The 26386-nt window shown below is 54.7% G+C and overlaps 13 protein-coding genes across 13 annotated transcripts; 7 read left to right on the top strand and 6 right to left on the bottom strand.

Moving 5' to 3' along the window:
- Positions 1–523: 523 nt before the first annotated feature.
- Positions 524–1341, top strand: LMH87_006337 (uncharacterized protein; the record flags this gene model as incomplete). Its single annotated transcript, XM_056204210.1, has 5 exons — positions 524–536; positions 668–683; positions 792–876; positions 957–1103; positions 1207–1341. 5 exons carry the CDS (start codon positions 524–526, stop codon positions 1339–1341), a joined length of 396 nt encoding a protein of 131 aa, XP_056059589.1.
- Positions 1342–2060: 719 nt separating this feature from the next.
- LMH87_006336 (uncharacterized protein) lies at positions 2061–2833 on the bottom strand (the record flags this gene model as incomplete). The annotated part of the gene is made up of 5 exons (XM_056204209.1): positions 2061–2357; positions 2444–2459; positions 2515–2563; positions 2652–2678; positions 2803–2833. 5 exons carry the CDS (start codon positions 2831–2833, stop codon positions 2061–2063), a joined length of 420 nt encoding a protein of 139 aa, XP_056059588.1.
- A 1057-nt stretch (positions 2834–3890) lies between these two features.
- LMH87_006335 (uncharacterized protein) lies at positions 3891–4475 on the bottom strand (the record flags this gene model as incomplete). The annotated part of the gene is made up of 1 exon (XM_056204208.1): positions 3891–4475. One exon carries the CDS (start codon positions 4473–4475, stop codon positions 3891–3893), a length of 585 nt encoding a protein of 194 aa, XP_056059587.1.
- Positions 4476–4748: 273 nt separating this feature from the next.
- On the top strand, positions 4749–5174 carry LMH87_006334 (uncharacterized protein; the record flags this gene model as incomplete). The annotated part of the gene is made up of 5 exons (XM_056204207.1): positions 4749–4751; positions 4802–4858; positions 4908–4952; positions 5007–5091; positions 5146–5174. 5 exons carry the CDS (start codon positions 4749–4751, stop codon positions 5172–5174), a joined length of 219 nt encoding a protein of 72 aa, XP_056059586.1.
- Positions 5175–5603: 429 nt separating this feature from the next.
- Positions 5604–8050, top strand: LMH87_006333 (uncharacterized protein; the record flags this gene model as incomplete). Its single annotated transcript, XM_056204206.1, has 4 exons — positions 5604–5787; positions 5861–6181; positions 6234–7954; positions 8021–8050. 4 exons carry the CDS (start codon positions 5604–5606, stop codon positions 8048–8050), a joined length of 2256 nt encoding a protein of 751 aa, XP_056059585.1.
- A 593-nt stretch (positions 8051–8643) lies between these two features.
- On the bottom strand, positions 8644–10563 carry LMH87_006332 (uncharacterized protein; the record flags this gene model as incomplete). The annotated part of the gene is made up of 5 exons (XM_056204205.1): positions 8644–9114; positions 9184–9617; positions 9960–10014; positions 10086–10116; positions 10487–10563. 5 exons carry the CDS (start codon positions 10561–10563, stop codon positions 8644–8646), a joined length of 1068 nt encoding a protein of 355 aa, XP_056059584.1.
- Positions 10564–11691: 1128 nt separating this feature from the next.
- On the top strand, positions 11692–12420 carry LMH87_006331 (uncharacterized protein; the record flags this gene model as incomplete). Its single annotated transcript, XM_056204203.1, has 3 exons — positions 11692–12036; positions 12100–12162; positions 12220–12420. The coding sequence occupies 3 exons, from the start codon at positions 11692–11694 to the stop codon at positions 12418–12420; spliced, it is 609 nt and encodes a 202-aa protein (XP_056059583.1).
- A 398-nt stretch (positions 12421–12818) lies between these two features.
- Positions 12819–13870, bottom strand: LMH87_006330 (uncharacterized protein; the record flags this gene model as incomplete). The annotated part of the gene is made up of 3 exons (XM_056204202.1): positions 12819–13616; positions 13678–13783; positions 13860–13870. The coding sequence occupies 3 exons, from the start codon at positions 13868–13870 to the stop codon at positions 12819–12821; spliced, it is 915 nt and encodes a 304-aa protein (XP_056059582.1).
- An 899-nt stretch (positions 13871–14769) lies between these two features.
- On the top strand, positions 14770–16829 carry LMH87_006329 (uncharacterized protein; the record flags this gene model as incomplete). The annotated part of the gene is made up of 3 exons (XM_056204201.1): positions 14770–14786; positions 14849–16379; positions 16440–16829. 3 exons carry the CDS (start codon positions 14770–14772, stop codon positions 16827–16829), a joined length of 1938 nt encoding a protein of 645 aa, XP_056059581.1.
- A 343-nt stretch (positions 16830–17172) lies between these two features.
- LMH87_006328 (uncharacterized protein) lies at positions 17173–18690 on the bottom strand (the record flags this gene model as incomplete). The annotated part of the gene is made up of 3 exons (XM_056204200.1): positions 17173–18050; positions 18131–18369; positions 18485–18690. The coding sequence occupies 3 exons, from the start codon at positions 18688–18690 to the stop codon at positions 17173–17175; spliced, it is 1323 nt and encodes a 440-aa protein (XP_056059580.1).
- Positions 18691–20624: 1934 nt separating this feature from the next.
- On the top strand, positions 20625–21438 carry LMH87_006327 (uncharacterized protein; the record flags this gene model as incomplete). The annotated part of the gene is made up of 3 exons (XM_056204199.1): positions 20625–20909; positions 20996–21248; positions 21317–21438. 3 exons carry the CDS (start codon positions 20625–20627, stop codon positions 21436–21438), a joined length of 660 nt encoding a protein of 219 aa, XP_056059579.1.
- Positions 21439–22345: 907 nt separating this feature from the next.
- On the top strand, positions 22346–24727 carry LMH87_006326 (uncharacterized protein; the record flags this gene model as incomplete). Its single annotated transcript, XM_056204198.1, has 2 exons — positions 22346–22397; positions 22452–24727. The coding sequence occupies 2 exons, from the start codon at positions 22346–22348 to the stop codon at positions 24725–24727; spliced, it is 2328 nt and encodes a 775-aa protein (XP_056059578.1).
- Positions 24728–25237: 510 nt separating this feature from the next.
- On the bottom strand, positions 25238–26031 carry LMH87_006325 (uncharacterized protein; the record flags this gene model as incomplete). The annotated part of the gene is made up of 4 exons (XM_056204197.1): positions 25238–25366; positions 25423–25523; positions 25586–25843; positions 25971–26031. 4 exons carry the CDS (start codon positions 26029–26031, stop codon positions 25238–25240), a joined length of 549 nt encoding a protein of 182 aa, XP_056059577.1.
- Positions 26032–26386: the final 355 nt, after the last annotated feature.

Below are 26386 nucleotides of genomic sequence, written 5' to 3'. Positions count from 1 at the left end.
GGTCCGATGCGCTCGCAAAGACACCGGAGGAGGGTATACGTGGCAGGACGTAGCACATGACAGCAGCCTGATCCGGTTGGCTGCAGAAGCGGACAATTTATGCCTGCGCATGTCTGTGACTTGCAGTGCTGGGTATTAGCTGTGTCTTGAAGCTGACAAAAAGAGCTGTTGGGAGCTGTGCTGCCTGAAAACGCGCCAATTGGCGGGGTTGTCTGCTCAACTAACATCATCGGTCCAGGCCAAGTCACTCCGCACACAAAAAACGCGGTGTGATACTTCCAAGTGAGCTAGCACCTTCTGGCCCCGCCAGCCCGTCCCGTTAGTTACTGGCAAAGTTCGCGGTCGACTGAGGGGCAATCCGCCTTGTTTCGACACTGCACAAACAAACCACGCCAACCCTCGTGATTTGCTCAATCTTCTACCTTCTGAAAAGGAAAAAAAAGGCTTACCGGGCTCTCTCTCCTCTCCTCCTTTCTCCCCCGCACGTTTCGTTTTACACTAAGCCGCACCGCTCCCTCACACAATGTCGTGGCAAGGTAAACTCCCCACCGCCTGAACGAAGATGCTCTTTGTCTGCCCCTCCCGCCGCCGCGGAAGAGGGGAGCGAGGCGCCGCCCGCAGCAACGTCCCAGATCGCTAACCGCAACACGCAACTCTCGCGCTGCAGCATACATTGATACCAGGTAAATCACTCTGCAAAGAGCTTCCCATGCGGTCATGCACCAACGCGCGAAAACGATCCGACCGAGCCTGCCGATGAATCCATATTAACGCACATGGGGATAATCTAGCCTCGTCGGCACCGGTCACATCGCCAAGGGCGCCATCATCAGTGCCGCTGGCGACAGCGCCTGGGCCACTTCCGCCGATCTCCAGGTAAAACGAGGCGAACCCCAAAGAAGGGCTCAGTTGAGCAGAGGGCTTGGTGGCTAACGCGACTATGGGGGACTGGACAGATCAAGCCTGAGGAGATGAAGGCTATTTCCGCCATCGTCAGCGGTGACAACGCCGCCAAGGACAAGGCCTTTGCCGAGGGTCTCTTCATTGCCGGCGAGCGATACGTCTTGGCCAGAGCCGAAGACCGAAGCATCTACGCGCGATCTGTAAGCATCTGCCTAATGCCCTACTCCGTCTCACCCATACGTCATATCTGGGGCTCCGACAAAACAGGTCGCAGCTAACCACAGCTTGGCTACTCGCACACAGGGACGCAACGGTGTCGCCATTGCCAAGACGAAGCAGGCTATTGTCATCGGCCAGCACGGCGAGGCCCAGATTGCTGGCAACGCCAGCTCCACCGTCGAGGGCCTTGCCGACTACCTCATCGGCCAGGGCTACTAAAATATACTAGGACCGGTGAAGAAGAAAAGTAATTTGGGCGGGTAGTTGGTGGAACGGGCAAATGCTTCACGCGAAAGTCAGTTCCGTCCTAAAGGACAGTCTCAAGCGGGGATGCTCGTGGCCGGCTAGGCAGTTCTTTCGCAGACTGGAGAGCATGTCTTGTCATGAGGCCACAAAACTTGTGCATATTTTCAACCATGGGAAGCGAGTCATCTGTGTCATGAGGGAATAATAAACAAAACGATTTAGTATCCGCTGTTGCATCTGGGATCTTAGCTTCCGCGTGGCTTGACAAGGCGACTTTTCGTGTCGTCATGGCTTCCAACGCACAAATAATATGTTATCTATTCACCGTAGAATAGCGTAACAGCGTGATTCTCGTATGCTTGGAAATTTGGCTTGGAAATTGTTGCACTTTAGCTCTTCAGGAAGCCACCCAGTAGCATCCCGTTGAGTATTACAATATTATAAAACGCCGATTCCTTGTTCATCTTACCCGCCGCCGTTGCTAGTCTTCATTCGTTTTCTCGTTTTCCTTGCAAGATCGCTCATTTGTTTTGCACATGACGCCTCCCATTAAATTAGTTATTAAGAATGTCCGCTCTGGTCTGTCGTAACGGGCGTTTCGGAGCGCTTTTTGGTATTGAATCGAAAAGATGGAAGCTGAAATATGTCGGTTCGGATCTCATTTGACTCTTTGGCTGCCTATTTCGATACACCTATACGGGGAGCTCAGCATTGGTGCGGGCGATGCCCAAGCGATCGATGGCAAGGCCAATGTACGGTCCGACGACGGGGATCCCGCGCGCAAAGCCTGCGATTGTGCCGAGGAAGTCGCCAAAGAGAATCACGATGCCGTAGCCCTCGACCAGGAAGCCGATAAACGTCCAGCGGATGAGGATGAGGATGAGGCCCGCGAAAAAGGCTGCCGTGCCCTTGAGCTTCTGCCTGCGCGCGAAGAAGGCGAGCGTCTTTTGGGGGCCAATGATGATGGTGAGGCCGATGAGGAAAAGAATCTGCAACCTGGGTGTCAGTATACATTCGCACTCGGTTTTCGTCACTCGTGTTCGAAGGGGGGGTCAGCAAGGGGGCGCTGTCGTACATTTCCCATGGCGAGCCTGCGATTATTGTTAGCATGGTACAGTTCAGCTCACGGTATCCTGGACATCTTACATGGCGCGGTCAAAGAAGAACATCACACCTCCAATCAGAAACAGGCCACCTAGAAGACAGGTTAGCAGGGCACGCGAGAGGTGGAAGGGCAAGGCGCCAGCTTTTTGCGCCAGCGCCGCTCCGCGAGCACAACGTACCTCCCGAGCAGAAAACAACACCAATTTCTGTGGACATGGTTAGCCTCCTTCATTCAGGACCACGATCGTCACAGGCAGTCAGCCGAGGCTGCTGTGTCGTGGCGACAGCAGCAGCAGCACCCCGCCAGGGGACGCGAAGCGCAACACCTACTCTGCGTATCTGAAAGCCACATGGAAGACATGGCTGCGGCTCAAGTCTGGACAGAAAGACGTAGAGTGCAAAAACAGAGCCAAAGGAGAAAAGGAAGCCGAAGAAAAAGGTGGTTTTGTGTCTGGAAGAGAAATTGGGCAAGAATTTAAAAGGGACAAAAAAGTGACAAGAGGCGTTATCGAGAGCTTAATTTCCAGGACACCATTGCGTTCAGAGAGTCCCTAAATTTAGCAGCCTCAAAATGCTGCAGGGGCGCGTTGACCCGCGTTCGGCCTGTGACAGAGGGCCGCTTTAAGGGCATACCTATGGCCACGCCATCTGCCCAAGCTGCCCTTCTCGCGCCGAGCATCTGGCACCTGCCTTGCCTGATAGGGCGGCGAGCATTTTGAGCGAGCTCCGCCTTTTCTCTGCCCACGCCACCGAACTCTCCCCTGGCGGCGCTTTTGCCCTTGGCCACTTTCTTCCTCCATCAAACAAGCCCACGCCCAGCACTCACTCCATGTTGCATAGTGCACTTTTCCATGCTCGCAACCTGAACTGCAAGCGTGTAGTATTTTCTCAATTGTTGCACGGCGATGCTTGCTTCTCCAGTCGACGGATTTTATCTTGCCTATGGTACGGGGCACAGGACAGGTCTTTACGCAGACCGCTCCAATATATTTTCCTAGCAAAAGACACGAAGCTTAGCATCGTCCGGGCACACAGTCAATACTCTGACAAAAATGTCTCGTCAATTTCAACGCCATATCTATCCTATAACATGTTATTACATCTACTATGCCTCGACAGCCGAGTTCTTTACAAGCTCTGGCAACTGAGAGAACCTCCCATGTCTCCTCGGTACGTGTCGATCTTCTGGCAGAGAGCAAACGATCACGATTAAGCCGGAGCGTCGACTGCCATCCCTCGGCCGAGAGGCTGCGGGTGCATAGTTGGGGCTTGACTTTGTTGGTCGAATATACCTCGTAGATCCAGTCTTGTTGTGCTGTTGGTGCAGGTGTAAAAAGAATTTTGTGGTCGTAGAAGCCCGTGTGCAGCCTTCGTAGACCGGCGCCGTCAGTATGTTTCCATCCCTTTACTGAAGCCAATCACTTCAGGATGGTGTGAGCACCGCGGGCCTCGAGGTACAGCTCAGCCGTGCTCTGCGGGAGCGAACGGATCAGGGCAAAGACCTCCTTGTTGTGGTAGCGCATCCTCGTTTTGGGGTCAAAGTATGGCGCCGGGAGGCCGGTGACGTCGCAGTACCGCTTCGAGTGCGCGAGCGACGGCGCCGACTCAATATTCGTGTACGTGGCCGCCGGGGTGGTGCCGCCTCCCATCACGCCACCTCCGGGCGGCTTGAGGCTCTTTTCCAGCACGAGCTTCGACAGGCTGCTGGATGCCTGCGCCAGGTTGGGAGCCGCACTGCTGCCGCCTGTCGTCGCGGGTGTCGAGGTGCCGCTGGTTGAGAGGCCGTCGTCGCGGGCGGGCGTCGCGGCGCCGCTGCCATCGGCTGGGGTCGCCAACGCCGAGGCTTCCCTCTTAGAGGCGTCGCCGACAATGGCTTTCAGGTTCTTGTTGCGGCGCTGGTTGGGTTTCCACGTCGAGCTGCGAAACGTCTTCTGGATCGCGTGGGTGTCGAGCTCCTCGATGAGCTGCTGATGGGCGAGCTGGGCTTCCGTGGGCGCAGCCATTGCGACTTGGGGTTATGATCGGTGTAGAGTGTTTGAATGCGGTTGTCTTGTTATGATCACCGACGCTTTCGATGCGGCAATGGTGTGACGAATCGCTCGGAGTGCCTGCTGCCGTGAAGCTCGCCGCCCTCTGATTGCTGGCGGTTGGTGTTCTGCCGCGGCTCACCGCGCGTCGTACTGCCATGTTACTGGACGATTGGGCTCACGAGTTCTTCCGTCAACTTTCACAACTCAGTTCGAATGTCCGACTTTTTTCATTAAAAACTAGTCAATATGGTTTGTTGTTAAGTTGCGTATTTGCTATAAGATTGCTAACCCCCAGCCAGGAGAGCCCGCACGAGCACCAACAGAATCTCCTTCTGTCCCGTATAATCAACAACGTGGTATGCGCCGGCTCCAGCACCTGTGGGCAATCCTTGCTAACTGATGTAGGAAAAACTGAATGAAGCTGTTGTTGTAATGAATAAGAGTCTTCAGGTATGTGTAATAAGTATCATTTCGAGAAACATGCGATGTTGATGGTGTACCAAGGATATCAACATACAAAATATGAATGTCGAGCTGGTGGCGCAAATGTTCAAAAACTACCAGTCAAACGTATTATTTCATCTTGAAGGTAAGAAAACCGCTAGACTTCTTTATCTCATTACTATTGCTGACTTGGCTCCAGCCACGGATAATTTGAAGCCGCCGTCTTAAGCAGTCGACGCGGTCTCTGGCGGCGGCATGATAGAGCCTGGCTTGCTAGCCCACATCACGATAACATGAATAAACACTTTGTAAATCTCGCACGAAGCTTCTCTCTACTGATGCTATGAACCTGATCATTTCCATTTCATCCCACTTATGCTGGGCACGCCCATTTCACGCGCTCAGTGACGCGCCGTGATCGCAAGCAGTCACTCGACCCACCAGGGACCATCAGCCTTGCAGCCTCGCACTGGCTGCTGAACAGGCCTGCGGGTGCGATTTCGAGCTTGCGACCTTGCGTAAAACATCCACCACCACATCCATTGACAGGGCGACCATTTAGAACTCACCACCGGCCGCTCCCCTCATCACCCGCTTCGCCCGAACATGGTCATTGATTTCCTGTGACCTGCCTCTTCAGCTTCGACAAGTCCGATCATGGCTCCCTCGGCCACCAACGAGCAGCCTGCAGCTGCGGCGCAGTCTGACAGAAAGGCGCACCCGCCTCCCAAGATTTACAACGTCAAGGAGACGCGCTTCGATAAGTTTATCGCTCCAGATAGCGAAGGTCACAAGAAGGCCCTTCAGCAAAATGGCAACGCCGCGATCGTCATTGACAATGGTACGACTCCCTGCGCGCAACGCGGGTCATGGAGTGGCCTACATTCTGCATCAACTGACAATCTCTTTTGCAGGATCCTCCTCCGTCCGCGCTGGATGGTCGTTCGAAGATACACCTCGCTTCAGCATGCCTCCGATCATGGCCAAATACCGCGACCGCAAACTCGGCAAGACCTTCTCCTTTGCCGGCGCCGACTGTTTCGCCGATACGACTGCTAGGGGCCACATACGCAACGCCTTCGAGCAAGGGACAGGAATTGTCAGTAACTGGGACGTCATGGAACATGTGCTGGACTATATTTTCCTTAAACTCGGCATGAACGACTCCGATGGCGGCATTGATGTGCCAATTGTCATGACCGAGGCCGTCGCCAATCTACCCTACTCGCGGAAATGTACGTGCACCTTCTTCCCTATGACGCTGTGAGGGGATGCTGACTTTTGTAGCAATGACGGAAATCATCTTTGAATGCTACGGCGCGCCATCGCTGGCCTACGGCATCGACTCCCTATTCTCATACCGACACAACCAAGGAAAGACTGGACTGGTAGTGTCGTCATCCTACACCTCTACGCACATTATACCCGTTTATAACTCGAAGGCCATGCTTGGCCAAGCCACACGACTAAATTGGGGAGGGTATCATTCCTCCGAATATCTGCTCAAGCTGATTCGTCTCAAATACCCTGCGTTTACCGGCAAGCTCAATGTTTCTCAGGCAGAGCATATGCTTCAGGATCATTGCTACATTTCTGATTCGTATGATAATGAAATCAAGGGCTACCTGGACTGGACCGGCCTTGAAGATCGCGATGTTGTAATCCAGTACCCCTTCACAGAGGAGGTTATTGTGCAGAAGTCCGAGGAGGAGCTCGCGCGCATAGCGGAGCGCAAAAAGGAAAGCGGCCGTCGTTTACAAGAGCAGGCTGCCAAGCTACGCCTAGAAAGGCTGATGAAAAAGGAGCAGGATTTAGAATACTACAAAGTCCTCCAGGAGCAAATCGCTAATGAGACCAAGAAGGAGACGAGACGGCTTTTGGATAGCAACGAGATCAAGGATGAAGCGCAGCTCGAAAAGATGATCAAGGAACTGGATAAGACCATCAGGAAAGCCAGAATCAAGGATGTCGGTGGTGATCCCGAGGAGGAAGAAGAGGCGCCCAACTTTGATCTGCTTGACGTTCCCGACGACCAGCTTGATGAGGCACGACTCAAGCAGAAGCGCCAACAGCGACTGCTCAAGTCCAACCACGATGCCCGCGCCCGCGCTAAAGCCGAGAAGGACGCCGAGAAGGCGCGCATCGAGGAAGAGGAGCGCCTCGACAATGAACGCCGCGATACTGATCTGGAGAGCTGGCTGGACGAGAAGCGCCAGGCTCGCCTGGAGGCTCTAGCCAAGATCAAAGAGCGCGACCGTCTCAAGCAGGATCTCGGCAACCGCAAGTCGCTGGCCTCGCAAATCCGCATGAAGAGCATCGCAAACCTGGCCTCGGACACACCGACCAAGAAGCGCCGCCGCGGTGGAGACGACGACAACTTTGGCGCCGACGACGACGACTGGGGCGTGTACCGTCAAATCACCGTCGGCGACAACAGCGACGACGAGCACGAGGAGGAGGATCTCAACTCGAGCCTCAAGACGCTCGAGCAGGAGCTGCTCAAGTACGACCCAGAGTTCACCTACGAGCACACGCAAGAGGCGCAGTCGGACTGGTCGCGCTCGCTGCTGCACGCCTTTGCCCGCGGCCCGCGGCCGTTTGAGGGCACGCAGGCCGAGCTCAACCAGATCCACCTCAACGTCGAGCGCATACGCGTGCCCGAGGTCGTCTTCCGCCCGTCCATTGCCGGCGTCGACCAGTCGGGCGTCGTCGACATTGCCGGCGACGTGCTCAACCAGCGCCTGCCGGGGCTCGGCGCCAGCGTCGACGACTTTCTGAAAGACGTCTTCCTCACCGGCGGCAACACGCTGTTCCGCAACTTTGACCAGCGCATGCGTGACGGCCTGCGCGCCCTGCTGCCCGCCGACGCGCCCCTGCGCGTGCGCCACGCCCAGGATCCGCTGCTCGACGCCTGGAAGGGCGCCGCCGGCTGGACGGGCACGCCGGCGTGGAAGCAGGCCAAGATTTCGCGCGAGGAGTATCTCGAAAAGGGCGCCGATTACATCAAGGTACGTCTCTTCTGCCCCGCGTCAACCAACACATTACGAGGGATGCATGCTAACTTGTGACAACAGGAGCACGACATGGGCAACTCGTATGCTTGAATGGGCTTGTGATGCGGGAGTTTTGAATCGGTCAAGGTCGGAGTCGCCCGTTTGTTCCTTTTCGCTGTTTTGGTGTATCGTTGCGGAGAAGAAAAGAACATGTATGGGTATTTAGGTAGCTTGCTTTTTTTTTTACAAAGTTTTGATTTTAATCCATTTTTTTCCAGGAGTCATTGACCACGCAGTCGCTCGAATGTCAGTGGCATGCCAAAGAAGAAGAAGAAGAAGAAGAATGTCTTTATGCTTTCAAAGAAACCGCCCTTTCGAGCAAAAAAAAAACGTCTAAAATGCCATTCATCGCCTATAGATAACAGTTAAACCTGGCTTCCGCCATCCCTCATTCCCCGTGGTAACAAACACGCCAAAAAAAAGGCACAGAAAACCAAACAAGAAAACGCCACCAACGATAAGATGAAAAAGGAGTCGTGAGAGCTCTCGCGTACCGGAAACGCCTCGCAAATGGCAGATGAAAAATAATGAAGAAAAGCAAGGGAGTATAAAAAACGAAAAACGTCGGGTGTTTACATCGATGCAAAAGCACGACGCGGGAAATTTTCACAAGTTTTGTCAGGGAAAAAGAAAAAGCGTCAATTCTATGCCGTCGTTCCCTCTTCCGAATTGAGATGCCGGTTAATCTCATCCGCCGACCGCGTGTCCTGGTCGTGCGAGTCGGCCTTGAAGGTGCCGGACGTGTACTGTGAGCGCTGCTCCGACGATAGCTGCTCCTGCGCCGCGAGGCCGGCGACGGCCTGGGCGACGGCCTCGAGCGGCGTGCCGACGGTAGTACTCTCTGGTTGTTGTTGTTGGGCCTCGGTGGCCGCGGCAGCTGCAGGCAGCGGCTGGCTCGGCGGCGCCGTCGCCGCGTGGTTGAGGTTGACGTTAGGCGGGGGCGGGGGGAACTCGCCAACGGTCTCGAGCAGCCGCGACTGCAGCTGGATGACGTACTCACGCAGGGCGTAGTTCTCGGACTGGTACTGCTTAATGGTCGTTTCCATGTCGGTGTACTCGCGGACCTGCTGCTCGAGCTTCTTGATGTAGCCCTCCTTGCGCTGACGGAATGCGCGCTGCAGTTCCAGGCGTGTTAGTTGATGTGCCAGTGGGCGTGTTTGTGCCGGGCGGGAAAGTGTGCTTACCTGAGCAGCTCTGTTTTGCGCCGCGCGCTTCGACTGTGATAATTCTCTCTTGTTGGTCTTGCGGCCATCAGAAGGGTCGATGGCCATGGGGTCGCCGCCTGCTGGTGCCAACGGGGCACCTTGCTGGTGGCCGCCCGACGACACGGGGCTGTGGCTATGGTGGTCCTGGTGGGATAGCTGCATCATGGAGCCCGTGGGGGATTGCTGCTCATGCGCGGCGCGAAGATCGGGGTGAATGTGCGAGTCGGCGTCGCTCTTGGTGGCGAGTGCGCGGGCGGCCGTGTCCTGGGCGGAGGAAAAGTGCAGGTCGTCGTAGCCGTTGGAGGGCCGCGCGGATGCGTCACGGGAGTCGCGGTTTCCGGAGCTGGGCGAGCCGGGAGACTGCTCAGCTTCGTGATTTTGTAAAAGCTCAAGTTGGGCACGCAGGTGCTGCTCTGTTGGCGGTGAAAGCATGTTAGTACTCGGGGTTGAGCAATACGAGGCGGAAGCGGCGCAATTGCGCACACGACGGGCAGACAAGGCAAGGTTTTCGCAAAGTTGAAGCACGAAGATTCACTATCTTGCGCGCCAAACTGTGTATGAATTATGTGCAAATTCGCAGCCGCATAGACAGGGTGCAGTGGCTCTCATACAAGATGCGATGCCGCGGGGAGGGCGGAGCTGCGTGAGGAGAAGAAGCCACGCGGGAGCAAGTAAATAGCAGCAGTGAGAGCAGCGCAAAAGCGGCAAGTTGCAAAGAGACAAATGGGAGTAAAATGAAGAATAAATCTACTGACCTTGGTTGCTTGCGCCGTTGGACGACATGGCGAGAGAGGGTTGGTGTTGAAGATGCTATCGATCCTGACTCAGCAATGATGCTGCGAGCGGCGGGCGGCCAAGGCTGAGGCGCGCAGACTGCTTACCCTTCTGTCTTGTTTCCCTTGCTGGACCGTTCTGCTGACGTGATGAAAAGAATGGAGCGAAGGGCCTGCGATGGTTGTTATGTAACCAGGATGACAAAGCAAGCCGGGAATGTCTGGCGAGCGAAAATCAGAAGATGCAAACTGGCAAAAGGGGGAGAAAAAAAGGGAGTGGCGGAAAGGCTGAACCCTTTTCCGTCGTCTTCTAGCCTCGCTCGCTCCTTGTTTTTCCGTCCTCGCAAAACCCCTCCTCTTGTGCAGCCTTTTGGTACGGGCGGGCAGCAGACGCGTTGCAAAAGGCTCGCTCGGTGTTAGCGGAAGGCAAAAAGGTACTTTGATCTTGGTGTGAGCTTCGTGGGCCGTCGAGGTACCTTGCTGGTTGGTGGCAGGCCGCGAACGCTTACGGACTAGCGCCGTGGCTGCTCTTACCTTGTGTCCGCACCGCCGTGGTGACGGCTGCAGTGCTGGGGCGCCACGGCATAAGGCGGCATGGCCCAGTTTCGTCTGCCTTTTGCGTGCTGCCCAGCCGCGGCATAAATCCTGCCAAATGCTACGAAGAAGAAGAAAGAAAAGAAGAAGACAGAGGAATTTATAGTAGCGGTCGATTTTGGCTGGTGTGCGACAGTACGTAGTCATGGTTGCACTGTCTGCGCAACGCTTGTTCATTGTCCATCCGAGCACCGTAGAGCCGCTCTGTACCACACTTGACCGTGTAATACTAGCATGCCCCAATGTCTTAACTCCATCATCTGCAGGTACGCTCAGACTTGCCCATTCTGTGGTATGCGAATAGGATCTCAGAGCCATCTTGCATGCAACAGCCCGGGAATACGTCTGCTGTAGCCTTTCCTTGGCTAGACCTCCTTGTAGTCGCCCGCTCGGAGCACTTTCGGTGCTGGTCTCTACGCAGCTCCCAAGACAGATTGGCCCTTGCTGCTGATTTTCTGACTGGCAGGATATACTCGTGTACACTTCAAGTCGCTAGCCAAGAGTCGTAGCGACATTGACTAGCTGAAGCCCTCTCCCAATATCGAAGAGTCTATAAACAGTGTGTGTGGCTTCAGCCCCGCCGATTCATCTCGTATCCGTTGTTGTCCTTTTCATCTTTCCAACACTTTGTCGATGTTCTTTCGGGTAGCTGTGCTGGAATCTACAGGTTTGCACTATACAGCTGGCATTCACTTACACGCCGTCAGCTCGCACAGCAGCCACCCACTTGTTACCCTAAGCCTGAGGATAAAGTTAATGGTTAGGAAAAAACAGCTTTGTGCTAAATCTTCATTCAATCTATTTTGCCAAAATTCGTTGCTTGCAAGTATAGTCAAAGACAAGCCATCGTCCTGTTTCCCATGCACCTACCTTCTGTCATCGGCCGCCGCCGCCCACCTAACGCTGCTTGGCAGGGGACGCCACCGCTGAATCGGGCAAAACTGTCAAAACTTTTTTTTTTCCTGCTTGTCCTGTGCCGCATAAGACCACTTTCGGCCATGCAAGGTTGAAAAAACGAAAGATCATATATAGCCTGACCCTCACAGTCACAAGCTTTGCTTGCATAATTACACAGCTCTCCTCCGCATCAAATATCAAACAGCAGTTCTGCTGCTCCGTAATGCTGCGAACCGTTGCGCGCCATCACCATCATCGCATACTGAGGACCGCAAGAGCCGCAACGACTGCTCTCACCACAAGCACCGCTACAAGACCTACCACAGTCGCCGCCGCCGCCGCCGCCATGCCCTCCGAGGTCGCCAACGCGTCGCCCTTTTTCGGCGCCGTCGGCAGCTTCTCGACCATGCCCATGCCGCCGTCCTTTGCGGCCGGCACGGACAAGAACGCCGCCACCGAGGCGCTCCGGCCGCTCGTCACACCCGAGGCCGGCGGCCGGTGGACGCTGACGGCGGATGGCTACGGTATTGAGCGCAGCTTCAAATTTGCCACCTTTAATAAGACCTGGGTATGTATTTGTCCTGACCATCAATCTTCAGCCGGGTTGTCGTGCCTTGCTTACCTCTTACAGGAGTTTATGAATGCCGTCGCTGCAGAGGCCAAGAAGAACAAGCATCACCCGGAGTGGTCCAATGTGAGAGCCCCATGCTCGTTTGCTTCTTACATCTTGGTCCTTGGCTCACATTCATAGGTATACAACACCACATTCATCCGCTGGACGACGCACAGCCCCAAGGGTTTGTCGATCCAGGATCTGGACATGGCCGTTACCTGCGACTTTCTGGCCCAGCACTTTGGCGAGGTCGAGGCTGACCAGACGAGCTGTGGCCTCGGCAGCCTGGCTGACACGGCTGCTGCTTCGACTGGAGACTGCTGCGCACCCAAAAAGTAATTGACAACATCTATCGGGACAGGGTACCCTGCGACTTCAACATATATAATAATTGGCCTCATCTTTACCACTTCATCTTCAACACATAGATCATAGATTTTAGAATGGATCAAGTTTTATAATCAACGAGCGACGCAGAGTATTATTAAGTAACGGTCTAATCGTTTTCCCATAAGGGCGCGGGTAGTATATATACAAAAAAGGTAAAAGCAACACCACTCCCCATACTCAGTTGTCGATTCCCAACGCCATGAATGATGAACCTTTCCGCCTATCGTCAGGCTCAAAAGGCCTTTTATTGTTTATATCGTTCGTTCTATTGTTCTCTTGTCTCAAGAATATGCCATGTTTTCGTGAGTTTCCACCTCCAAGTCGCCATTCCGAATTCGCGTCCAGGTTTAGTTTTGCTTCTTGGCACGGATAGCAGCGAGCTTCTTCTCACGGCGCTTCTTGTGAGCCTCGGCACCAGCCTCGGTATCCAGGAAGTAGTCCCACCAGCGGAAAGAAGAGGCATAGTTGCCAATGAACTTTTCGTGGTGAACATCATGGTGGTCGGCGCCAGCCCAGACAGGGAGGAAATGGCGCAGGCTCCACGGGAAGTCGTAGCCGCTGTGGGCGTCGATGGCCTGGAACAGACGAAGGACGATCCATGTGTACATGGTAATCAGATGCAGGTGGCCAGTGACGCCGAGGAGGAGAATTGGAGATCCGACAGTGCCGAGACCGAGCAGCATCGTCTCAATGGGGGAAGCATACTCGGCGGCAAGACCAAAAGGAGCAGAGTAGGTGTGGTGCATCTTGTGGATGGCCTTGTACAGAGGACCATAGTGCAGCGCACGGTGGAACCAGTAGTGCCAGGTATCCTCCATGACGAAGAGGATGGCAATCTGCCAGGCCATGGTGACCAGCGAAGGGAAAGGCGTGCCGTAGTCAATGCCAAAGTAGGTGGCGATGGGGTGGAAGAACCAGATCTGGGGGAGTTCGGCCGTGAAGTGGCTGATTAGGACGATGGCGGCGCAATCCCACTGCTCCTTCAGAGTCGGAATTTTCTGTGCCTGGATCTTGTACTTGTGAAAGTAGGAGATCTTGTCGAGCAGCAGGTAAGGAATGCAGCGGCCAAAGTAGACGGCTTCATGCATGACGAAGGCGAGGATTCCGGTCGCGAGGGTGTCGTTCTGCATCCATAGGTACCAGGCCTGCGATTGTGTGGTTAGCGACGAAGCGGTGACGGACCGTGAGGATTCGAGTTGGACTTACGGCCCAGAGGCGCTCAAAGTAGTTGAGATGAATGCTGTGCTTGCTAACCTCCTGCAGGACCGTGGAATAGTCCAGCGTCTGGTTGGCAGCATGGATGGTGGCGTTGCTGGAACTCCAGGTTAGTTTGCGGTCCATGGTAATGGCGCGATGGACAAAATCGGCGACGAGGGGAATGTACTCACACCACGTCCATGATGAGCGCGTCTTTTGAAATAGTTGCACACCGCGAAAGAATGAAAAAAAAAGGGATTGCGACCCGAGATGATGAAGAAAGGGAAAAGAACGAGTGCCCAGGTCGACGGCAACTTGAGATAGGGAAGATAATTAGGGGCCGCACTGTGGGGGGATGCATGGAGATTTTATCCATCAACTTTTTCTTTCCCCTCAACATTACAGCGGCCATCCCTGCCTACCTAGTCAGGAGATAGGCGGTGCCTGGCGCTGGCAGGCTCGGTGGCGCAATCTCCTGTGTGGCGAGTACCTCGCTGTTCACACTTTTCTGGTGTAGAAGCAGGTACCGCGCAGATATGACCCCACTCCAAAAAATGCGCTTCCGGCTCCCGTGCAGGGCTCCGAGAACACAGGCTGCTAACCAGATGAATGCGCCAGATGAGCCATGGAGGTGCCAAACATTATAATTACTGGGTTACTGGGTTGGTCGGGAGGAGCAGTGTGATCGATAGATTTACTGCAATGGATCAGGCCACAGTCTCGTCACTGTGGTCTTGTGGTGCTTTTCCGGCCATTTCTTCAATTCCGCCAGGCGGCCCAGCACGCAAGCGCCTAAGTAGGTACTGGTGGTACCTGAACGATCAAATATTCGTTTTCGGTTTCAGCGAACTCGAGTACGCGAGTCCAAGCCCCACTCGCCACGCCCGCTAGTCACAGTCTAGCCACAGTTCAACATCACATTCGTGACGCCAGTCCGGCTATCAATCTTCCGATAAACACCAGATGGCATGATTCAGCCATAACACAACCCGCTGCACCTCCCCACCATTCCGCTGCAGACCGACATTGATGCTCAATTGAGTGCACTTTGGAAACTCGCCGAGTGGCCGACAGCGACCGCGGCGGGCCTCATCAGCTGCCATGACGCTCGTCAGTGAGTACGTCAACTCGAGACCTCGTCCACTTTCTCATTGATTTGCATCTAACCATCACTATACAGCCAAGTCCGTCGTCTCGACGCATACCTGGACCGGCTGCCCGTTCTGGCCGACCTGACACCAGGTGACGCAATCTCAGAATCTGAACATCAAAAAACCATCGCTGCTCAAGCTCTGAGCTCACCAAGGATTGATCAGCTCCTGCGCCTTGTCCAGTCTTTGAGCAGCACTTCCTCATCTCAGCCCCTTATCCCCCTTGACTCCATTCGCTCCGTCTTGATTCAATCTGACATTCTGACGTGTCACGCCGACGGAACTACCAGTCTTCCAGCCGTCGAAGCTAAAAGCTACTATGAAAACGAAGTAGAATGGCTACTTGTGACAAAAGCCACCGTCCAAGTCTATGGCTCCATTCTCAATACCCTTCTAGATCGCATCATTCCTCTGAGTGATGATATTTGGTATTGGTCCGAGGTTCTCAATTCTCACACGTACAGCAGCCTCTACACAGTTCAGACTTCACCTTTACGGCTATGGGCATGGACACAGGAAGTCTACTCTGCTAGCAAGACACGTCTTAACTCGTTTGATGTGAGAGACGCCTCATCAGATCTCGTGCAAGCCGGATCTGGAGTGACGCAGCAATGGCGCAAGTTCTACGGCATCGTACGCGAGAGTATCGTTGAACGCTCACTGGCCAATGTGCAGCGCAAGGTTCTCTCGCCAGTCGCATACTGTCGGACTGAGGCTCGAAAGAAGCAGGTAGAGCTCGAGAAGCTAAGAGAAATCACAGCGAGTGGGCTCGGTGTTTTGATGGACGAAGGCCTGCAGTTTGGTTCGAATGATGGCAAGGTTCAACTACAGGGTGCTCATCTCAAGGGCGTCGTCGAGCGCAGTGTTGCGCTCATCGACATGGTACTGAAAGAAGTATCAACTCTGGACACGGGGGTTCACGAATTCGAGGACAAGGTTTTCGCTGGTGTGGAAGAAGACGCCGAGCTGTCTGTGCACCTCGAAGACACAGCCACACCAGGAAGGTCGTCAGTCTTGGCACGACGTCTATTGAATATTCTTGACGAGGTTCTTCCCCAGCACGTGTCTACTATGAATCAACTAGCAATCGTCAACGGACGGCCGCACGCTGTTGTGCGGTACTGGATTCCCGCCGTTATTGGCGTGGTCTCTTCAAGCACGATTCTTCGCATTCTCGTGAACCGTCAGGCTGAGATTGTGGAATGGATTACCGACTTTGGCGCAACGGTGCGAGACTTTTGGCTCAACTGGGTCGTCGAGCCCACGCAAAAGGTTGTCAAGACGATTCGACATGACGAGACCAGTGAGATTGCCATTATGAGTCGAGACAGTCTCAAAGCCGATCGGGAAAGCCTGGAACGCATGGTGGTCGAATTTGCTCAAGATAACCCAAAATTTGCCGTTGCAGACTCCGCAATGACCGACGCCCATATCAGCGAGATTCGTCGCAAGGTCGCCGAGGGTGATGTTACCCCTGTGCTACGTGCTTATGAAACATATCTCAAAAAGCCATTGTCCGGCGCCATTACTGGAGACCTTGTGCGCTCACTACTGATCCAGGTACAAAAGACAAAGGTTGACTTGGAAGTGGCCATGACGGGCATTGACTCGCTGCTGAAGAGCCAGGAGCTTGTTTTTGGCTTCGTTGGGCTAACGCCAGGCGTTTTGGTTTCGATTGGCGTCTTCCGCTACCTTCGAGCGATGCTTGGTGGTCGCTCCGGACGACAACACAGCGGCACAGCCGGCCGGGCCATTCGCATCCTGCGCAATATTGACCGCATCCTGTCTGACGCAAGCCCCACAGACAGCAACATGCTCTCGTACAAAGACCACGGGCTTTTGTTGTGCGAGCTTCATGTACTACGCAGCCTGACGACAAAGCTTCTCCCGAGAAGCATGCAGCAGGACTTTCTAGAAGATTTAGATGACCTGGCCAACATCAAAGGCATCGGGTTCCAAGCCAAGGCTTTGGCCAGGATTCGCTGGGCGTATGCGCGATGGCTAAGATAGGCGAGGGTGTGCCATGTAGGATATCAAAAAAAAGCCGGTGGAAATTTTCTGGGAGAAAAATGCAAGATGGTGAAGAGGCAGAAAAGCCCTACGCAAGGGATTGCATAGCATACGTGAATTTCTACTCAATACACGACGATATATTCAACAACACAGAAGAAGCATCAGAACTTTGTGTAGTCCAATAAGTTGGTTTTTGGAATTGAAATCTACATGTTCGGCTGTATCGTAATGTACCCCGGACTGTATATGCAGTATTAGGATAAATGTAAACGCAAAATGGAAGGAACCAGCATTGACAACGCCGATGCGATGATGAATAAACAACAAAGATACAATCACGCTACTTTTCCGTTTCGGTCTGGCTGGCCGGCGCAACCTCTTGTTCTTGCAGTGTCTTGAGACAAGGCGCCACAAACATGTCACCGCTAATGGCCATTTGCAGCGTCCGCGCGCCGACCATGAGCCACAGCAGCAGCACGGTCAGCGAGATGATCATGGTGGCAATCTTGAAAAAGTCGCTGTCCAGATTGACGGCGATGAGCGAGGTGCAGGTGCCCCAGACGCCGAGGGGGAAAGTGAAGCCCCACCAGCCCATGTTGAAGGGGAAGCTGGCCGTGGTGGCGAGGCTGATGAGGGCGAAGCTGACCCAGAGCAGGGCGAACCCCCACATGACGAGGGCGAGGAAGACGCCGAGGACGTAGAGGATCTCGGCGCCCTTGGACGGGTCGAGGCCGACGGCGGCAAAGGCGGTGGTGTCGGGGAGGCGCTTGAGGGCGACCTTGCCGAGCTGCTGGATGCCGAAGCCGCCCTGGCCGAGGGGGCCGACGGGCAGGAAGACGGAGACTATGACGTCGCGCGGGGGCAGGTCGTGGACGGTGAGGCGGTGGAAGTAGAGGGCGAGGACGCAGGCGGAGAGGGCCTCGCCGATGCCCCAGAGGACGTACGAGGCGACGAGCGTGGTGAAGGCGTGGTCCGGGTCGGGCAGCACCTCGGCGACGATGCCGCCGGTGGCGGCGGCGACGATGGTGGGCACGATGGGCAGGAGCAGCGCGGCCGTGGTGTTTTCGAGGCCCGGCCTGTGCCAGTGCATGACGATGAAGGGCATGGTGATGCACGTGGCCATGGAGAGGAGCGCGTCGATCCACCAAAAGGCCCAGGCGAGGTGGATGAGCCCGCTGCCCCAGTGGCTGCAGCAAAAGATCATCATGTTGATGATTGCTGTGTGTTGTCGGTCAGCAGGTTTGTGGTTGGGTAGAGGGGGGGTGACAAGATCCCGGGAACGTGTTGTGTGTACTTACTGGCAAAGCCCATGGGAAAGCAGCCGAGGAAGAGCGACTGGCCCGGGTGCTCAATCATGGCGCTCCAGATCTCGGGGAACAGCGCGTAGCGGAGGATGCTGATGACGAGAAAGGTGACGAAGAGGACGACGTTGAGGGCAAAGATGATGTAGGAAATGTACTGCAGCCACTGGGCGTTGTAGGGCAGGTTGTGGAGGAGAATCGAGACGATGCCCGTGCCCATGTTGACGGCGAACCATCTGTGAGTTTTGAATTAGCCATGCATGTTCCTTTCAAAAATTGAATGCCAGCTCCCTCCCCGTATCACAGCTTACGCGTGACTTTGTGAGACGGATGCTGCTTGGTTCAACTCACGACGGCGTAAAGTTGCGGACAATCTTGCGCCAGCCCCGGCTGTTCTTACAGGGCTTCTGCAGAGCTTCATTCGCGCAGGTGCCATGCCCCAGCGCGGGCTGCTGCTGCCGCGGTGCCGCCGACGAGGCCGACGCTCTCTTGGTGATGATGCTGTCGCTGCTGTTGGCGGCGGCGGCGGCGGCGTCGGTGGCGGGAGTTGATGGCATGTTGGTTTTTGGCTGGGCAAGTTGCCGTATGGTTGCGTTGTGCAACGAATGTACAACAGTCGCTTCAGATAATAGAAGGGATCAGGAACTCGAGGAAGAGAGAGTCTATATTATAAATTGCACATTTCGAGAAGAGAAGAACGCTCCTTGGCAACAAACTTGTTTTTTTTTCAAGTGCCGCCTGGTGTCGTCATTTTCCTTTGCGCCGGCCCATCGGCACCGACGAGTTCCAGCGGGGACGCTCGCTGGTGGCGGCTTGTTCTTTTTTTTTTTTTCTGGGGTTGTCGCCGGTTAGCTTGGTTCAGGAAAGAGGCATGGGACGAGATGCATTTTTACCCTCATCCCTAAATCGGAGGCTCGATGCCGAGTGCCGCAGGCAGCCCTAGGCGTAAAGCTAAATTTAGACGGATGGCATGTTTCTCTGAAATGTCACGAAATTTTGTTCGACTCATGCCAAATGGTTGGGTAACGTAAGTTGACAAAGCACCACCCACCGGGGGACTGTGCCTGTCGGCCCTCGTTTTCAATCCCTGGGCAGTCGCCGATCAACTGGCTTGACGTGCACCGGCTCCATTTTTTTCTCTTGTCAATGTCTGTCTGTCTTGCTGCGGCATTCCATTATCAGATCGAGACTGGTTGCAAACAAACGCCAAACTACTCATCCGTCACTACTTGTAGATGCAGAGCCGCAAGACGTCCATGACGTCCTGGGAAATTCCGCGACCAAGACCCGACTGACCGATGTAACCCCGAACGGTAATCTCGGACCAGGGGCTCAAGGAGCACAATCTCTTCCATACATTCATTCCCCGATCATTTCCTGCAGGGCCGTGCTCAGGTAAAACCACACGACTGGTATGCGATGCCTACGGTGCTAAGCCTGCCGGCATCCGCGACAGCGTGAAATCTTGTGTGTCGCGTATTCCTAGTGTATGCCCCGTCCCTTACCTCGTGTTGCCCGCCCGTGAGATGCCCTGGTTCTCCGTGCAAGTTGTACAGCACGCAGCATTGCGGTCAGCAACGGCTCAGCCAGCCACACTTTGTTTTGCTCCCTACAGTAACTCGATATGAGCAAGATATGCAAGCCTCGCTGCGCTCTCTGAGCACACAGCCAGCCACACAATGTGACGTCTGTGGACCCTACGCCGGCATCGCACAGTGCGCCAACACCGTGCCTGCTTCGTCTTCTGGACGGCCAGGTTTCGTTGCTCCACTTTGTTCCATCCGCCAAACCCCGACCGAGGAGTCCTCTCTATATCTACATCTTCACGTATAAAACGGTTGTGATATTGGTTTCAGTCTTATTCAGATCGCCTCGACGGCATTTCTACATGAATCTACGCGCAATTCTGTCCATTTTCCGACTCTTTCGTCCGCTGTACGCCCATCAGCGTTCTTGCACCGATAGCCGCTAAAAACCGGGATGCAGTCATCCACTTTTCGGGTCCTTGGCCCCCATACCAATAACCAACCAGAAATCCCTCTAGTCAGGTCCGAGCCCGCTGCCATTTTGGTTTGTTTGCCTCTGTCCAGTCAAGCAGAGAAAACTTTGCGCCAAAAAATAAAGGTCCGGCGCAGTAGGAAACCCCGAGCAAGAAAGTCCCAGGCCACGTTGGCCACTCGATGGGCTGAGTTCTTTCGTCGCCGATAGCCGGCAAAAGTCGTCGGGGGTTGATTCGTGTCACAATGGTCCTCGCATGGCCTCGTTGCCCCACCGTCCACAGTGCGGTCTTACTATCGCCCGTAAAGTGAGGTAAGAGCATGTAGCCTCCCCCTCCTCAGGTGACCGCCGCCCAGTATCGCCCAGCGTCATTTTGATTTTGCGTAAAACCGTCCATCTCGCAAAGCATCGTTTGAATCCCTCGCACTGCGCTCTCCTAAGATTAGCAACACAACAACACATACCCACGTAACATTTCTTCCATTCTGCCATCATGGCTCTCAACGTTCTTCCCAGCGCTCTGCCGCTCGACTCCATCTTTGTTCCCAACTCCATGCGCTTCGACGAAGACCTCTTCGAGGAACTCGTCCTCGCCCTCAAGTCGGCTCTGGGCCCATGCTCGGGTTTGACTTCGGACGATATCGATGTTACATTCCTCACTCGTCTCATGAAGCTGTATGATGCCCGTGATAGAAACTGGTCAAAATACGCCTTTGGTGATGCCAGCAGAGGCTACACCAGAAACCTCGTCGACGAGGGCAACGGCAAGAGCAACTTGGTATGTCGTTCCTCTCCCATCTGGTCTGGGCTATCACTGCTCGAGTCTAGCCTCCCTTCGCCAGCACTAACACGACTCCGTATCAGCTTGTGCTCGTCTGGTCGCCCGGTAAGGGCAGTCCCATCCATGACCACGGCAATGCCCACTGTCTCATGAAGATTCTCAAGGGCAATCTGACCGAGACTCGCTACGAGTTCCCCCAAGAGGGAGAGCCCAGCGGCCCCATGAAGGTCATCTCAGAAAAGACGTATAAAGAAAACCAAGTCGCGTACATGGCCGACGAGCTCGGCCTGCACCGCGTTTCCAACAGGGGAAGCGACTTCGCCGTCTCCCTTCACCGTGAGTTTCCCTCTCGACTCCGTAAACACTTGTCGTCGGTTTGCTAACAGAGGCTCCTCTCGGTCCAGTCTATACACCTCCAAATGTAGCAAAGCAAGGCTGCCACATTTTTGATGAAAAGACTGGTCGCCGTAGCCACGTCCCCGGTTGTGCATACTACTCCGCCTATGGAAGGCTCCTCAAGGAGTAGAGTGAGGCTCGTCTTCGAATAGTGCTTCTCAGTTTCATGGCTGGCGTTTGTTGAATATCTTGGTGCTTTCTGTATTTCGTCTCATTAGCCTGCGACTCTCTTCGGCCAGGTGGGGCAAACCCATTGCTAGGTCATGTCGTCAACAGCGCAACATCTTTTCATAGTGAAATACATCACATATTGGCATAAAAAGAAACGTCTCAGGCCCGCTGAAAGTTCCCTGTCCTTGAAATGACGTGCAAAGAGGTTGCAGGAGTAAAAGGGGAGTAGGTCATTTCGTCTTCGAGCAAGACCATGACCCAAAGGCGGGCTCGTCGATTGCGTGATTGGCGCTAGTCCTAACCTGGACACGCCTAAGCTTCTTCCCGCTCCACTGTGAGCGAGCACTGGTGAAACCGCGTTAGTCATCAAGGCTACCCTGCACTGCTGTACCAATATTTGAAGTGGTTGAATGAACAGCATAAATTATCGTTTGATGTGGCCTTATGTATAAATATATTCCTCGGGCGGGTGGAAGTACCGACTCTGGATACGTAAAACAGTATTACTTCGCACGACAACTACTCTTTGTTGGTCACACAGTACCAATCAAATGCGTGGCGCTGCTACTCACTCGCCAGACGATGGCACGCCTTGCGCGGGCTACATGGCGGATCAAACAAACACCAATACAATAATTTGATGAGCAACCCTCGTGATAACAGAGTGCACCAGAAAAGGAGAAGAGAGAAAGAGAAAGAGGATACACCTTCAAATATAAATGCTGAATGTCATATTGGTCCGTCATTCCATCAGGCACAGTGGCATTACCAAGCGCCTGCTAATTCACCCCGCTAAAATTAATTTCATCGCGGGGCGACAGTCTTCACTTCCATTAGACAACTGCACGCCAACAACTGCACTCGCCATGGATCCTCTCGGCGGTGCTCACGGGCAGTCTGCTCTTTTCAATATCAATGGTAAGAGCGCACATCAACTTGTGTGCCAATGAACAATAGCTAATAGTGCCTAAGGGTTGCTCGATGTCTGGCACACAAACCGGACTCCGATTATTTTAGTCGCATTTTGCGGCCTTCTTCTGCTTCGCCTCTATCTCCACGTATACGAAGAAAAGTCCGACCTCAAGACGATTCCCAAACTCTACGAGAAAGTAGCCACTCAAAAGCCAGACAATGTGTCCCAGCGAGACATACAAGCAAAGGCTGCCATCAAGACTGCTGGGCCGCGCAGAATCAAGGGAGGCATGGCCAAGAAACCCGAGACCAGCGAAGAACCAATCGATCTGACCAAGCCCGTCAAAATTCTCGTCTTCTTCTCGTCCATCACCACAAAAACGGAGAAAATTGGCCAGGACTACATTGCGAAGCTTGAGAAATCGGTCGCACAGCTTGCCGCCGACACCCAGCGCCAGGTTCTCGCGCCCGAGCTTCTTGACTTGACTGAGATTGACTTTGATGACTATTTCATTGCGCCCCCCAAGAGCGACGACGGCGCGCAGTTCCTCTACCTCTTCCTGATCCCCAGCTACAACATTGACTCCATCAACGACACATTTCTCGAGCATCTCCAAGAAACGCACCACGATTTTCGAATTGATACTGCGCCGCTCTCGACGCTTCTGGGATACTCTGTGTTTGGATTTGGTGATCGCGAAGGCTGGCCTGACGAGGCTGAAGGTTACTGTTTCCAGGCCAAGGAATTGGACAAGTGGATGGCAAAGCTGACTGCGCGCAAGCGAGCCTACCCCGTTGGCATGGGCGATATGAAGAGTGACGACGCCGAGCGCTTCGCCGAATGGACGGGCGGCGTCGAAGAAGTCTTTGGTCAAATCATTCGCACTGGATACCTTGGCCAAGGTGTGGCTGGCAGCGGTGCGGCTGTGGAAAGCGATGACGAGGTGGAGGAGGAGGACTACGACGATGGCGAAGTTGTCTTTGACGACGAGAAACCCGCAAAGCGCGAAAACGGTAAAAAGTCCAGTAGCCTTGATGACGTGGAAGACTTGGGCCGCGTGATCAAGTCGCAAGGTGGTGATGCTAATCCCAAGGCACCCATCGCCGTCGACTTTACCACATATAACAACTCCAAGGCTAGTTCCCAGAGCAAGCCCAAGGAGATGGTCGCGAAGAATTCTCCTACTTATGCTGCCCTCACAAAGCAAGGATACGCCATTGTTGGATCGCATTCTGGTGTCAAAATTTGCCGATGGACCAAATCTGCGCTGCGCGGCCGTGGCAGTTGCTACAAGTACTCCCTCTATGGCATCAACTCTCACCAGTGCATGGAAACGACGCCATCGCTCTCGTGCTCCAACAAGTGCGTTTTCTGCTGGCGTCACGGCACCAACCCCGTAGGCACCACCTGGCGCTGGGTGGTTGACCCGCCAGAGATGATCTTTGACGGTGTCAAGGAGGGCCACTACAAGAAGATTAAAATGATGCGCGGTGTGCCAGGTGTTCGCGCTGAGCGTTTCGCTGAAGCGCTCAAGATCCGCCATTGTGCACTCTCTTTGGTCGGCGAGCCCATCTTCTACCCCTACATCAACGAGTTCCTTGGTATGCTGCACAAGGAGCGCATCTCCTCGTTCCTCGTGTGCAACGCACAGCATCCAGACCAGCTGGCTGATCTCAAGGCTGTGACGCAGCTCTACGTCTCCATCGATGCCTCCAACAAGGAATCGCTCCGCAAGATTGACCGTCCCCTCCATCGTGACTTTTGGGAGCGTTTCAACCGCTGCCTGGACATTCTCCGCGAGAAGCGCTTCCGCCATCGCACCGTCTTCCGTCTGACCCTCGTCAAGGGCTTCAACGTCGAGGACGAGGTCGAGGGCTACGCTCGACTTATTGAGCAGGGCCTGCCCTGCTTCGTCGAGATCAAGGGCGTCACGTACTGCGGCACGTCGACGTCGTCCAACGCCGGCCTCAGCATGTCCAACGTGCCCTTTTACTGGGAGGTCTGCGAGTTTGTGCGCGCGCTGGACACGCGCCTCCAGGAAAAGGGCCTCGCCTACGGCATCGCCGCCGAGCACGCCCACAGCTGCTGCGTCCTGCTGGCCAGCGAGCGCTTCCACGTCGACGGCAAGTGGCACACGCACATTGACTACGACCGCTTCTTTGAGCTGCTCGAGGAGCGCGGCCCCGACGGCGACTGGACGCCCGAGGACTACATGGGCCCGCCGACGCCGGAGTGGGCGCTCTGGGGCAATGGAGGATTCGACCCGCGCGATGAGCGCGTGGACCGCAAGGGGAGGAAGAAGGAAGCCATTGTTATTCGGGAGGCTCCAGAGTAAAAGAGTAAATAAAGATAAAGGTAAACAAAGTTGCATGAATGAAAATGAAAATTACTCGTTGTACATCATCAGATAGATGACCTCGCCGTCACATGGCAATTCGCGCTGATACGAAAAATTGGTGAAGCTTGTATGTACTGGGACAGAACAATCACTGTACATATCAGTCGTGGATCATGATTTTATTTGGAAACGCCACCATAGCGGCCTTCCCAAAGCCCCCGTAGCGGTATCTGTGACCGTATACTGTTTACACAAAGCTCTATCTGAAGCCTGAAAGAAGGACAATATGGTACACCGAGGCCAGGGCCTAAGTCAGCTGGCCTCGCATTTTCGAATTTTGGTTTTTGTATCGTTTTTGCGCAGGAAGCAAGAGTCAAGGCGGAACCAACACAGGTTGCCAGCTTGCGCTCCGCCTGCCGCTGCGTAGGAGTCGGTCTGTCATGCGACCAGAGACGACACCATGGGTTTTACACACCCCCTCAGGAGGTTCTCAAGGTTGATAGACGTTTAGTCGAGGCCGACGTTGGGGATGTCGCCCAGGTTGATGCCGCCGCCGGGGGCACCACCGGAGGGCACTGAGCGGATGTCGAGGCTGGAGTCGTATGCGATCATCTCGGCGAGGATGTCCAATATAGGCTGATAAAATGTCAACACGTGCTGCAAACTAATCACTGGGCTAAAGTGCAACGAACCTTGGGAACAGTGCTGTCGTAGATCTTGATCAGGTCACCGGGGTTGGGGTAGACCTTGAGGCCCCTGTAGAAGGCGAGAGCCGAGTCAATGGCTTTGGAAGCTGCGAAAAGTTTGTCAGTCATGCATCCGAGTACAGTCTTGATGCTGCCGGGGTATGCTTACGATCGGCGCTCATGACCTCGGCGGCCATGATCTGCTCGCTGAAGTAGGCCTCGCGCTCCTCGACGCCCATGGGGAAGCCCTCCTCCTTGGCCTCGTCCACTCGGGTCTTGACGGTGGCGCGCAGGTTTTGCGAGGAAGCCTCGGCCTCCTCCTTCTCGGCCTTGGCCTTGGCGCGGGCCTGCATACGCTCGTTGCGTCTCAGGTCGCGGCGGAACTCGCTCTGGCTGCGGCGGCGGAAGTCGAAGTAGATGGCGTAGGCTATAATCGGCGCGGGTTAGCCACACACGCAACAGGGGGGTTTTGGTAAAGCCGTTTTATCAAGGAGAATGTGTAGAAGGCGAGCCAATGGAACAGGGTTCGGGCTGGGGCCGATTAGCCAACGTACCGACGAATGCAGTGGCCGCGGTGGCGACGGACGCCGTCACGAGGGTCGAGGTTTGAACCATGATTGCTGCTGTGCGGGAGGGTGGGAGGTATTAAAAGAGCGCAGTCTCCGAGAGATTATGAAGAGCGGCAAAAGGAAAACAGCAATCCGACGATGCAGGTAATCCAAAAAGGGGAGCAACAGTGTCGCAGGCTGATGGACTGTTGTTGGGGGACGGGGCCGAGACGGGAATTTTGAGGTTGAAGCTGGGCTGCGATGCGCTCATCGGCAACGCCAATTTTTTTTCGCCTTGGTAGCTTGAATGCCTGTGGCCAGCCCGCGGATACATGCGTGGAGCCTGGTTCAGGGGAGCTTTGCCTACCGCGGCGGCATTTGGAGCGGCCGGGAGAAATTCGGGACGCTGGCGCCGCGCTGAT

Source organism: Akanthomyces muscarius, chromosome 1, assembly GCF_028009165.1.
Source record: "Akanthomyces muscarius strain Ve6 chromosome 1, whole genome shotgun sequence".
Classification (NCBI taxonomy): Eukaryota; Fungi; Ascomycota; class Sordariomycetes; order Hypocreales; family Cordycipitaceae; genus Akanthomyces; species Akanthomyces muscarius.
The sequence above is the reverse complement of the archived record's forward strand: the minus strand, read 5'-3'. Positions and strand labels throughout refer to the sequence as shown.